General features: G+C 38.2%; 2 protein-coding genes across 2 annotated transcripts; both read left to right on the plus strand.

Annotated features, from left to right (window-relative positions):
- Positions 1–1857: 1857 nt before the first annotated feature.
- Positions 1858–2631, plus strand: LOC149265102 (uncharacterized). The gene has a single exon (XM_089401796.1). The coding sequence runs from the start codon at positions 1858–1860 to the stop codon at positions 2629–2631; it is 774 nt and encodes a 257-aa protein (XP_089257922.1).
- A 4903-nt stretch (positions 2632–7534) lies between these two features.
- On the plus strand, positions 7535–10450 carry LOC149265103 (disease resistance protein RPM1-like). Its single transcript, XM_089401800.1, has one exon. It carries the CDS (start codon positions 7535–7537, stop codon positions 10448–10450), a length of 2916 nt encoding a protein of 971 aa, XP_089257926.1.
- Positions 10451–13977: the final 3527 nt, after the last annotated feature.

A 13977-nucleotide genomic window follows, 5' to 3' on the forward strand; every position in this document is an offset into this window, starting at 1 on the left:
AAGAATGATCTCTGGATCACAACAGAAGTTTGTGAAAAAAATGGATAATATCCCCAGGGTGGAATTGTCGGCGGAAGAAACTTGCAGATCATAATTGAGCCTAGCCGAAAGGGGTCTTATCGGCTAGTTCATAGGGCTATGGCTATCCCCAAAAGTAGTAGAAGAATGGGTAAAACGAAACTTGATCCCACTGTTCTCAGAAGGAATTAAAAGTCACTTCATCGGAAAAGGGTTCTTCATCTTTGTGTTTGACAATGCGGAAGACAGAAGTCAGATCTTTAGGAACAGGCCATATTTTATGGGCCCCCAAGGGCTTTATTTGAATAAATGGTCACCAGATTTCGATCCGGCTCAGAATGTGGCCATAGCAGTTCCAGTGTGGGTGCACCTTCCTCATCTCCCTCTTCATTGCTGGAACCAGAGATCGCTGCAGTATATAGGCAATGCCCTAGGCAAATACATAGACCAAGTGGTGAGAAAAGACCAATACTCCTATGCCCGAATCTATGTTGAAGTCGATCTGGAAGTTGGTTTACCTAAAGCCATCAAACTCTCGGTTGCAGATTGGACCCACATCCAAGAGCTTGACTACGAACAACTTCCCTTCAAATGCCGACACTGTCACGAGTACAAGCATTTTGCAAGGTACTGCAAGAAGAAGAGCGAGGAGACAACAGATAAAGACAAAGGAGAACAATGGAAGCAAGTTAAAAAACCAGCACACAATAGGCAGAATAATAAATCCAAAGGCAAAGAGATGGGAAAAGATCCGAGCAAGACAGTGGAAACCCTCAAACCTCAGGGAGCATGGAACCAAACAACAACGAGGAAGATAAAAACTCTTTTGAACTTCTCAACACCCCTCCAAAACCACCAGAAGTAGATCAGGAAGGACTCGTCTAGACGAATGAATTTGCCTCTCCAGTCTCAGGTAATGTGGAAATTATCCTCTCAAGTCCGGTTCTAGGTAACAATTCCTCTTTGTCATATGCAGATGTTACAAAAAAAAAAGAAAAAGACAATAGAGGATTTTGGCTCATCAGAGGATGAGACCTTTGAGAGGCCCTCAAAGAGAACTAGAAGGAGAACACACAAGGAAACTAGAGAATAAGAAGTAGAAAGACAAAAAACCCTAGGGAGCCAAGCCACCATCGAGATGACTCTTAGGAGAAGTACCAGAACTAGACCTCCCAAGGAAGGAGGACCCATCCCAACAAGCAGCAAGTAATGCAACTAGTCTCTTGGAACTGCAGGGGATTGGGGAATCCTTCAAAGGTAGAAGCTATTAAAGACTCATTGAAAATGGAACCCATAGACATTATCATGCTCCAAGAGACAAAAATAGAAGGGGAACTCCTTCTAAACATAAGTAGCACAAAATGGAAATTTGACAATGGGATGACAGTAAGCGCTAGAGGCTCGTCCGGAGGAATAGGCACCTTTTGGTCTGGGAAAATATTCTCGTTAGAAATATTCTATGAGACACAACATTAGATTTTCACCGAGCTTTGACATACCTCAATCAATCTCACCTTAGCCATCTTTAACTTGTATGTTCCTGTACAGTATGCTGAAAAGAGAGAGTGTTGGAAGTCACTCTTAGACTTTTTAGAACTTCATAATCCAAAGAACATTTTCATAGGAAAAGATTTGAATATTATTATGGATCCCAAAGAGAAGAGAGGAGGTTCCTACTCCAGGGATCCTATGCTCTACATAGTGGAAAACCTCATGATTCAATGGGATCTGGTAGATTTCAAGCCAATAAAAGGAGAATATACCTGGAACAACAATAGAATAGGGGAGAATCATATCTCAGCCAGGCTGGATAGATTTCTCATCCACAGTTCAATCATGATGGATAGAAGAATCATCTTCTCCAAGATTCTTCCTAAATTAACCTCGGACCACAAGCCAATACTTCTCTGTTTGAAAGAAGAAGAGGACTTAGGCCCTCTTCCTTTCCGATTTAGTCCTCTCTGGGCTGAAAGAGAAGGGTTCTTTGAAACAGTTCAAACAGCTTGGCAAAAAGAAGTAACAGGCTCCCCAAGCTTTGTGTGGGAGAAAAAGTTAAAAAATGCAAAGTATGCCTTGAAAGATTGGATAAAGAAGGCTTTAAAAACTCCTACCAGTCAGAGGAAAGAAGTTGTCCAACAGCTGGCTGAAATTCAATTTGATTTGGAAAAGATTGAAATCACCTCATTGGACATTGACAAAGAAAAATCTGCTCAAAGGAATACTTACAGCTACTTCAGAAGAGAAGAAGAATATTGGCGAATCAAGTCTCGCAACTTATGGTTAATAGATGGAGACATAAACACTGCATACTTCCACAGACAATATAGGGCTCGCCTTTCCCGAAACCACATAGCTGAAATCACCACTTCCAGAGGGCAGGTGTGCAAAGGCTTTGAACAGATAAAGGAAGCAGCTGAGAATCATTTTAAGACTCTTCTCAGTGCTGAAAGGGATGGGTGCGAAGAGGACATAAATAAATTCCTCACTCATATCCCGAAGCTAGTTAGCACAAATGATAATAGTATGATATTGAATCCCATCTCGGAAGAGGAAATCTCTAGAATAGTATTGTCCATGGAGCCTGACAAAGCTCCCGGGCCAGATGGCTTTTAAATTCATTTTTACAGACTATGTTGGGAGATAATTAAATCAGACCTTGTGAGAATGATTCATGGATTCTTGAGGAAAGCTAAGGTTGGAGGTGGAACCAATTCCACCTTCCTTGCCTTACTTCCCAAGGAAATGAACCCTGGGTCTTTTGAAAGATATAGGCCGATCTCGCTATGCAATGCCTCTTAACAAATTCTGGCTAAACTCTTGGCGAACAGAATCAAACCTCTACTGCAAAAATTAATTTCTCCAGCTCAAGGGGGTTTTGTGAAAGGAAGACACATCATGGACAATGTAATCCAAGTCCAGGAAGCTCCGCATTCTAGCCATTCCCGAAAAGAACAAGGTATGCTAATAAAACTGGACATGTCTAATGCTTTTGACAGAGTTAATCATTCATTTTTGTACAGGGTTCTTTTATCCTTTGGTTTAAGTCAGGAGTTCATTAATCCCATCAAACCCTGCAAAGAAAAGACCTCGATTGCACCTTTGGTAAATGGAAGGCCTGCCAACTACTTCCTAGCCACCAGGGGATTGAGGCAAGGCTACCCTCTTTCCCCCTTCCTCTATATTCTAATGGCAGACTCCTTGAGTAGAAAGCTGTCTTTTGAAAAACAAGCTTGCAACATTCCTAGGATTCGAATAGAAAAAGGAATTAAACTTATGAACCGTGCTCTGTTTGCAGATGACTCCTTAATGCTTGGAGGAGCTTCTCTGAGAATAGCAAATTATTTTAAATTCATTCTCCAAAAATTCTGTAGCATCTCAGGAGCCCTTATAAGTGAGAGGAAAAGCATTGTGTATGGATTGAATACATTTCAACACACAATTGAGAAAATTGCAAACCATTTAGGCTTTGTTGGGTACGATTCCTGGGAAAAAATAAAATACTTAGGTGTTCCAGTAATGCCGGGTTCCAATAGAAATCAATTGTGGGAGGAAGTAATAGCAAAATTCAAGAAGAAAATCACTGTCTGGAGAGGTTTTTGGCTCACCACAGGAGGCAAGCTCATTTTAATCAAATCTGTTCTCTTAGCGCTGCCCACTTTCCAGGCTTCCCTAATGTTGGCTCCAAGATCAATCTTTGATCAAATTTCAAGGCTCATTCGTGATTTCCTGTGGAATGGAGGTCGTGGAAACAATAATCGATTTCATTTAATAAATTGGGACATTGTGAAGCGACCTCTCGTGGAAGGTGGATTGCAAATCAGAGACCCCACGCATGCCAATCTAGCAATGGGATGCAAGTTATTATGGCAGATCCACGCACAGCCTAGCCATCTAGTCAGCCAATTAATCAATCTTAAATATCTCAATAATCAGTCATTGAGGCAATTCACGATGGAGAAAAATCCAAAAGGATCTTTGGCTTGGAAGTTATGTAGCAGAGGCATTGAATTTTTCAGATCCTACCAATATCAGATTCCTAGCAACGACAAAAACCTAATGCTATGGAGGGAAAACATTATAGGCCATCCTCCTCTTGTAGAAGTTAACAAAAACTCTGAGCTAAGAGCATGGTTATAGGCGAAAGGAATCAGGAAAATAGAAGACATCTCGGAATGGAACAGCCATGGGAGCTGGCAGCGATGGAAATTTCCTAGAACTCCAGAACATTTACAAATGCAGTTGGAAATTCTTTTTGAATCAATCTCTGATTTCGCACTAGTCCACAAGGAAGAAGAAGATTCCTGGGGCTGGGGCAAGACCGGGGTCTATTCCGCAGCTCAAGGCTACATTCAGATGCAAACTAGGAAGGAGTCGACTCACTAGGAATCATTTTGGAAGCAAGTTTGGGATAGCTTCAACATCCCCAAAATTAATTTCTTCTTCTAGACTTTGATACACAAAAAAATTATGACCGGAGAAAACTTGTGCAAAAGGAATATAGTTGGTCCCCACCGCTGTGTGTTATGCAAATGCGCAAAGGAAACTTTTGATCATTTATTTATAGAGTGCGAGTTCAAGAAGGAGGTATGGTCCCTTTTCCTGCATGGGTTGAATTTTATCCCTCCATCTCAGGTCTCAATGTTTACCTCTTGGAAAGACAATTATCCACATAGCATCACTAGCAAGTCTCTTTGTCTCCGATTGTGGATTGTTGTCTCGAAATATGTCTGCTGGAAGCTTTGGCTCACCAGGAATGATATCATTTTCAACAATACAGATTGGTCTCCAGCAATGGTGGCTGCCCGAGCAAAGGGTCTGCTCTTAGAAACTTTGAATCATTTCCCAGTCAAAGATGATAGTTCCGTTCTTATTGAAGAAAGGACGTGGTTGGATGCTTATTCCAGCAGTGTCAGAATCAAAGCAAATCCTCGCCCAACTTAAAATGAAAGATGGCAAATTTGGGATTCAAAGGACAATTTTCAACATTGGTGGAGATCCCAGGGCAAGTGCACAATCTTCTTTGATGGCGCTTCAAAAGGCAACCTAGGAAAGTCAGGTGCGGGCGGGGTGATTTTTTCCTCGAATGGGAACAAAGCAGATAGTTTTAGCTGGGGGCTTGGTTAGAGAACCAACAACCAAGCAGAAATTCTTGGCTTATTGAAAGCTTTTCAAATGGCGATAGAGGAAAATTCAAGAGAAATCTGAGTCTTTGGTGACTCGAAAGTGTTGATAAAAGCACTCATTAGTGAGAAAAAGCTAAAGGATCCAGTGCTAAACAAGCTACTAACTAGACTAAAGAGAATTCTGAGAGAAATTCCCTCGGTTCAATTTTACCATATTCTCAGGGGTTTAAACAAGGAAGTAGACAGACTGGCAAATATAGGATGTACGTTGCAAATTGGGGTGATAAGTATAAATGTTGATTTCCCGATCAAGGCAATAATCCCTTGAGTGGGAAGGATGTGCTTCTGAATTTCGGAAGAATGTATTCTAGTTGATTGGCGTAGCCCAACCTGTTTCTCTCTAATAAAACATAACCGTTTCAGTTATGAAAAAATAAAAATTGTATTGCTAGATTACAACCAAAAACAATTATTTTATCTATTAGTTAGACTACACCTATGTTAAATACAAATTGAGTGGTTCTAATAGTTAAGAACACATGCGTTCTTGTAAAAGGTTAAAAGTTCAAATTCAAAGGGGTAGAAAATATACATCTAGGAATCCAATCACTACACAAAGATATTGCATTCATATTTAAGAATAGCTTCCTAAGAATTGAGACATTGTAGTAAAATTCAGTTAACCACAATTAGTTGTTCTATATTCAATTGTAAATAGTGTTTTTCCATTCAATTGTAAATGATGGAAGTTTATTCATTTAATGGGACAATTTGACATCTTTGCATATTCATTGAAGATTTGACATCTTTCCATATTCATAGAAATTTTGGCATCTTTGCATATTCATACAAATTTTTAGTTTCAATGTAAATCCGTAATTGTCTCCAATTTCTTTTGTTTCCGCAATTTTTTATTTTCAACCTAAAGCAATAATTGTAGCAACATTGGATTACAATTTTTATTTTAATAAAATACAGTGTGTGTGTATATATATATATATATATATATATATATATATATATATATATATATATATATTAAAAAAACATTTTTTTTGTTAATTTTTATTTTTATTTTTATTTTTTTTCCGAAGAAAAAGCGAACTTTTTATTAAGAAAAATAAAAAGTTACATTGCATATGCTGAGCATTTCCAATACACAGATGCTAAGAAGCATACCGAAAGCTGCCACATGGCCCGAATGCTTTAGCACCCCACGCAACGTTAGAGAACTAACGTGCACAAAGAATAAGAAAAGAGAAAGAGAGGAGAGAGAGGAAAGGGCAGAAAAACTGAAAGCCGACAACTCAACAGGTTTTTCTCCCCTTTTTCTTTTCAACCTTGCGCCACTCGCCTTGAGTGGGCTCGATCGAAGCAATGACCAACTGAGTTTCTGTATTCTGTGGACCTGTTTCTTTGTCTGAGTCTAAAGTATCTGAATGGTGATGCCGTTTGATGCCTCCCATGCTTGGATCCACGCTTGTCATCTCTACCTGATTTTGATGAATCTTTATGTTCTTGTTCTTCGATGTTTCTTCTAAAAAGTTGCGTGTGCAAGCAAACTCTTTCTTTATCTTTTTCGAAAGTGAGTGATTTATGGGCACCGCGTGGCCACTCGAGAGACGCGTGGAAAATGTCGGTCGGATTGCTGGATTATTTAGTAGGAAATTTAATTCAACATTTATTTCTTCAATTGAAATGCTCAATTATATCGTGGGTAAATGGGCTTAATTTGAGAAATGTATTATAAAAAATAGTATAATATTAATAAATTAAATAGATACAAATATTAAATTGATTTATAATATAAAAAAATTGTTTTATTTTAAATTTAATATTTTATATATATATATGTATGTAAATGTAACATTGTTTTTTGTTTTTATTTGGCTGCTTTTTATTTCCTAGAAGTTACGAGGTTTTTTCTTTCTAAGAAATTATGAGGTTTTCAGCTAAGACTAAGACCTAGAATCATTTGGCAAGGAAAAAATCTGCCTCGTTGCTTCTGCTTCTTTGGTTTTTCATCATGGTGTTTCTGTCACCGAAGCAACCAAAGCAGCTTCCTCCATTTTTTCCTTAGAAAAGAAAGCCCGAAAATTTGAAATGGCGCTTCTTCCTGGCACGGCAGTGGGCTCTCTCCTATAAATCTGCAACTCTTTGCCTAATAGCAGATACCAAAAGCTTTTGTATTGCTTTCCATTATCTTGGATTTGGTTTTCTTGTTACCTTCCTTGAGGATTTGATTTTGCAGTGTGTTTGTATTGTTGCTGGAAGACTGTCTTACAAAACGAATTCTTATTTTTGAGATTTCTGGATATTTATTCAACCCTCTGGTCTGTCAGTGTTTTTGTTGTGTTATTACTGCTCTCTTGTGTTACCAAGAATATCATATCATGTTGCCTCATGATCCTGGCTTCGTCTCTGGATTTATTGGTGTCAGCATTGACGTTGCACTCCGCCAAATCTTCCATCATGTCAGCATTGCACTCCGCTGCAAGGAGGAGTTGAATTCTCTGAGAGATCTGGTAATGAGAATTGAGCCTATTATCAGCCAGATCCAGCAGTATCGTCTGGCATTGAATAGGAAGAGAGGAATTCCCATCTCAGCTCAAAGCGATATTAATATCAAGCCATCGGCTGTCAATGTTTGGCTTAAAACGTTGGACAGCCTTCTCCGAAAAGCATCAGCAATGGCACAGGAGTGCACGATACCGAGTTATGACTTCATTTCTCGCTATCAAACAAGTAGAAGAATCACCCGTCTCAATGGTCTAATCACCCAACATCTTGAATCTGTTACTTTGATGGGGTGGGCAAGCGTGTTGGAGGGACTTGGACAGATTAAAGAAAGCGTGGAAGCTTCTTCTTCAGCCAGTGCTTCAGCACACACATCTGAACCTGTAACTTCAACGGGCATCATCATCAACGAACCCCTTATTGTGGGACAACACCACGCTCTTGAAAGGTTGGAGAGGTTACTGACGGACGCGGCGGCTCATTCTTCCGTGTCGCGAATTGGCGTTGTCGGCATGGGTGGTTCTGGCAAAACATTGCTTCTGAAGACACTTTTCAACAGTCAAAAGGTTAGAGATCTCTTTGGCGATGGTTTATTGCTTTGGCTCACTGTTTCTCAGACACCTTCTGTCTCAAGCCTTTTGATCGAACTTTCTACACAAATAGCCATTCAGACGAAAGTAGACGCCAATTTAAATATCAAGAGACCGTTGAGTGAGAGTATGCAGGGAAAGAGGTTCGCCCTGTTCTTAGATGATATATGGGACGGAGGTGCAAAATTGCTAGAGGAATTGGGTGTACTACGCCTAATTCACCTCTCCAATTCCAAAATCATTGTCAGTACGAGGAATTACAGAACACTTTTGGAGATGGGAGTTGCAAAGGAGTCCACAATCAAAATGGGAGATTTGATTAAAGATGATAGTTGGAGGTTGTTTTGTTATTACGCTTTTCCACATAATAATGGAAATGTGCCCCTAGGCATCGATGAGGAAACGGCCAAGGTTGTGTGTCACAAGTGTGGAGGGCTTCCCCTTGCCATCAAAGCAGTAGGAAGGGCAATGGCAGGCATTACTGATGCAAATGAGTGGAAATTTGCAGTTCAAAGGTTGCCAAACGCCAACAGCAAAGACGAACAAGCTGTGTATGATCGCCTAAGGTTGAGTTACGATGCTCTGGGCAGTTACGGCGTTCATCTGCAATTGGGGTTTCTATATTTAGCTGCTGCATCCTTAGAAGACCAAGTTATTTTGGTGGAAAGCCACGTGATTTTGTTGTGGATGGGAGAGGGTCTCCTTGAAACGAAGCTGCCGCATGCCTCTGGCCACGACCCTTTTGAGACGGGAAGAAGGTACGTCAACTTTTTAGCCGATCGTTGTTTGATCGAGCCGACCCTGAGAGACGTGGATGGGCACGTGATCACTTTCAGGATGCACGACATCCTGCGTGCATTGGCATTGCAGATTGCTGAGAAGGAAGAAAACTTCTATTGCGGCGCAGGTAAGGGTTCGAAAGCCTTCAAGGTAAATGAATTTAAATTCTCCCCCTGCACTCGCTTTGTGTTGAACGACAACAATTTGAATGGGTTTCCCGAGTCATGGAGAGTTCCAGAGATATCCTCGTTGCTAATGAAGAGAAACCTGGAGTTTAAAAAAATTCCCAAAAAAGTGATTGGGAGTATGACCTCTCTTAAGATTTTGGATTTGACAAACACGTCCCTCGAGTCGTTTCCAGAGAGCGTGGGCTCTTTGAAACAGCTTGTATACCTGAACTTAGCATTCGTGCCCATTAAAAGGTTGCCGGCGTCATTTACAAATCTCTCAGCTCTCCAAATTCTTGATCTGGAAGACTCTAAAATCACGGAATTACCAGCTGATCTTCACAAGTTAAGATCATTAAGTTATCTGAACCTGAACATGTGTAGTGATTTGCAATGTCTGCCCAATAGTATTTCAAGCCTCACGTCTTTGCATAGTTTCTACATCGGAAATTGCAGGAGTATGGCGTGGAGCAGTGGTAAGAACCAAAAGGGAGCTTCTGTTAACCATTTGGGCAGCTTAACACAACTTAAAACTTTAGGTCTGGATAACTACGGTGAAAAACTTAGTGAAGGGACGCTGGGGCGTATGGTTCACATGGAGACATTTGAACTGAGCCTCACAAAGGTGGAAAGGTTGCCGGATGACATCTTCAACATGTCAGAGTTGAGAAAGCTATGGTTAAGGTGCTCTCACGTCGTCCAAATGGAGAGAAAATTTTGTGAATTTCAAAATTTAAGTCTTCTGAAATTATGGGGTTGTTCTATGTTGGAAGAATTACCAGATTTACATAGTCTCAAGTGTTTGAAGCAACTAGACATTGCTTATTGTACTAAGCTAAAGAGATTTCCTCAAGAATTTGGCAAGAGGGGGGCATTCCCTGTATTGGAGAAACTGTCCATCTGTAGCTTAAATAAGCTTGAAGAATTACCGGAAGTAGAGGATGGTGCAATGCCTTCCCTCAGAATCTTTACTCTAATATTATGTGAAGCATTAAAGATGCTTCCTCAAAGTTACTTAAATTTAAAAAGCCTCCAAAAGCTGAGAGTGTATGGCTGTTGGATGGTATTACACAGATTGGAGGGACTAAAGAGAGTAAATGGAGGAATAGAGGTTATAACAATGTCTACCAGCAAGACAACTGATTTTATAAACCAATATCTAAAGGTGAGAGATAATATTTTAGGTTGGGTTTATAACGACTTTTTCAAGGATGAGCTTTTCCTCTTCCTTTTGGATCTTTATAGACATTTCTAAAGTTGTATGGATAATGTTTCCATTATCAAAATTTGTACTTATATTTTTATCTCAAATTTATAAATTGTATTTTTCATTATTAAGTTTTCTAACATATGTTTTTTCTTCCCAAATTTTATAAATTCTATTTTTCAACATTAATATTTATAAGATTTGTAACTTATATTTTTATTTTATAAATTATAAATTGTATTTTTCAATAGATTTATACATTATTTATTTCTAACTTATAAATTGTATTTTTCAGTAAATGTATACATTATTATTAAAATTATCAACATTTATAACTTTTTTTTTCATTTAAATGAGAATCTGTGGAAATGTGGATGCTTCCCCAGTATGATGATAAGTTACTAATAATTATTAAAATATTTTGGATCTCCTATTCCTTTCCAAGCACATATCAGGTAACGATAAGATGAAATCAGATCCCAATTATCCAACAAACCAAAAAATATATCTTCAAATTCCCTACTTCTTCGAGCAATAAGTAAAACGTAGTGTTAAAATTGAAAGTGTGAATATGTTGAGGTGTATAATCATCAGTAGGTTGCTTGAAAATGCAAGCGAAGAGAACTAGAATACCATCAATAATTTACTTAGCAGTTTAAACCAATACAATGAGAATACCATTAGTATATTACTTGACAATGAAAGCAGCAACGATTGTACCATCACTAGATTCCTCGACAGTGTAAACAAAGAGAACTGTCATTGTATAAATATAATCACATTTTTATGGTTTATTGTAAATGTGCGATGTATCTCAAAATTGGAAAACAAACCAATAATAACTAAGTTGTGTGCGCATTATTGCTCAGAGGAAACTTTTTATGGATGTGCGCATTATTGCTCGGAGGAAACTTTTTGTGGATCAAGTAATACTCTCTACTTCCATGCCACTTAGAAAATAATATATTTTATTCCTGTGCGCATTATTGTTGAGAGGAAACTTTTTGCGGATGTGCGCATTATTGCTCCGAGGAAACTTTTTGTGGATCAAGTAATACTCTCTAGTTCCATGCCTCTTAGAAAATAATATATTTTATTTTTGACATTTGCATGTATGATACAGTTTAATTGATGGAAATAAAAGAAGTGATGGTCTTTTTTATGAATGGTACAATAAACGATAGTTTCATTCATAGTTCTAGCAGTTGTAATTGGACTACTCCATTTCACACATAGAGTCTCAAATGGAGTTGTATATGCACTAGCCGGTATCAATTGTCGTTGAAAGTTTTGTAAAATTGATATAAAAAACCAAGGCTTATCAACTTGAAATCAAATGCCTTTATATATATTATTATATTAAAACATAGCATGATGTAATCAATTTTGTTACTAATTTCACTTATTAAGAAAAATAATATATTTTCCTTTTTAAGAAAGTATTCAGTTTGACTCCATGCTGATGTCATCAATTTTGTTACTAATTTCACTTATTAAAAAAATTAATATATTTTCCTTTTTCCAGACAGTATTCAATATCTTTCTTTCATTACACATGTTTTTTCATTTATTAAAGATATATAATTTCCTTTTTCCCGAAAGTATTCAATATCTTTGCTTTATTACAGGTTTTTCACTCCATTTTGTCATTTATAAAATATCCTTTCACAGGGAAGGATCTAATGCCCATGAGTGGACTCCATGAGTTCACAAATCCAATGTCTTTCTCATGGGAAAAGGTTAACCCCATTCTAATTTAGGTAGCAAATTCCGTTGACTATGGTTAACTGTTTTTCCCTTTTTGAAATTTTCCATGTATCAGATGTTTTGGAATTCTATATATCTACCTAACAAGTTCTATTATACAACTTTTTTTTGTTTGGTCTCTTATCACTTTGGTAGGGTCAAATAATAGGTTTAGGTTTTAAATAAAATATTGTTAAAAAACAAAATTAATTATAATAGATTTTTATTATTTTATACATATTAAAATACAATAATATATTTTGTTTATTTATATATTAGGTTCATTATATATTAATATATTTAAATAATGGTTGTATATAAATATATGTTAATTTATTTATTAATCAAAATTTACTACCAAATATATTTATTTATTTTCATTTACATAACCCCATAGATATATATTAATATCAAATAATAACACATTGACGTATCTTGTTGTAAATATGATTACATATTTAGGCCGATAGGCCTTCCTTTGGAACAGACTCTTTCGTCGTTCCTTTGGCTCTCCTGCTGACACCTGGCATCGGATTCTGAATGGGTCTTCTCTTCCTCGTACTGACACGTCGCATCGATTTCTGAATGCCATAACCAGGGGTTTTCCGCATCGGATTCTGAATGCCATAACCAGGGGTTTTCCAGTCTCCTGCAGCTACCGTCAGAATAGGGCGGGACAGTTCTGTGAGGGAGTGGTTCTGCGAGGGAATGGCGGGTCGTGTTAACTTCCTGCACTTATCTTCCACCTTGAACCTGTTGACGGTTTGTTTTCCAGATTGTTCGACTGCACTTATCTTCCACCTTGAACCTGTTCACGGTTTGTTTTTCACTTTGTTCGACAGCCTCACGCCCTGAAGACAGTCCTCAGATTTTGCAAGCGCAAGGATTAGCTGCAAGTTTAGCCGTGACAGAGGTGATCGCTCCAGGCAAGTTTTCAAACCTATTCTTGATATGAAGGTGCTTATTATGTCTTCACAAATTCTCAGTTCTTCATGGACGTGTTTCTTCTTCTCTGTCCCGCTGTCTTTCATAACTTGTAACGCCAGGGTAATTCTTTTAGTAGTAAGTCAGCAAATTCCGAGTAAATGAGTGTACGCCCGTTCTTTAGTCAGTTGAAACGGTTCCCTGAGATGTATGCCCTTTCCCAATACAGCTGTGTGCAGATACGCGAATGGTTTGACTACCGGAATCACACTTGCATAGTCAGTATTCTGTAGTAGTTTATATCTCCGTTTATTTTTTTCCTTAGCGCCCAAGGCTATTCTCTGTTATGTATATGGTTGTTAGTGTGTTTAAGATTGTTGATGGATGCAAAAACAGGTATTTGAGAAGCTTGGCCCAAGCTTATATGATTTCCTACGCAAAAACGGTTACAGCCCATTTCCCATTGATCTTGTACGGGAGGTTGGAAGGCAACTGTTGGAATCTGTAGCATGTGTGTAGACGATACTCGCACTTATATCTTTGCATTTGCAGTGCGAGGGCTTAAACATATAGTTTAATGTTATAGTGAATGACTGTCTGCTGCCATTAACTAGATTGCTTAGTTGGTCATGATATATCACAATTTATAACAGTGGACTGGGCCTTTACAAGGGCACTAACAACATTATCCAGGATTTTCTTCTCCTAATATTACCAATGATCTGTGGCAGATATGCATGAGTTGAAACTCATTCACACGGATTTAAAGCCTGAAAATACACTTCTTCAGATTCTGTGAAGGTTCCAGATTGCAAGGTTAGATTGCTGGTGTGTTGTTTGCGATTGAGATTGCAATAGTTGGCATAATAATATCATTTAGTTTCAGCTGATTTTTCGCTGATATT

The sequence above is a fragment of the Pinus tabuliformis genome, chromosome 6, assembly GCF_031772625.1.
Source record: "Pinus tabuliformis cultivar Carrire ecotype Pingquan chromosome 6, CPIR1, whole genome shotgun sequence".
Lineage (NCBI taxonomy): Eukaryota > Viridiplantae > Streptophyta > Pinopsida > Pinales > Pinaceae > Pinus > Pinus tabuliformis.

Excerpts from the sequence above, each read along its gene's own strand:
- LOC149265102 (XM_089401796.1), top strand. The coding sequence starts at position 1,858 with ATGGATAGAAGAATCATCTTCTCCAAGATTCTTCCTAAATTAACCTCG.
- LOC149265103 (XM_089401800.1), top strand. The coding sequence starts at position 7,535 with ATGTTGCCTCATGATCCTGGCTTCGTCTCTGGATTTATTGGTGTCAGC.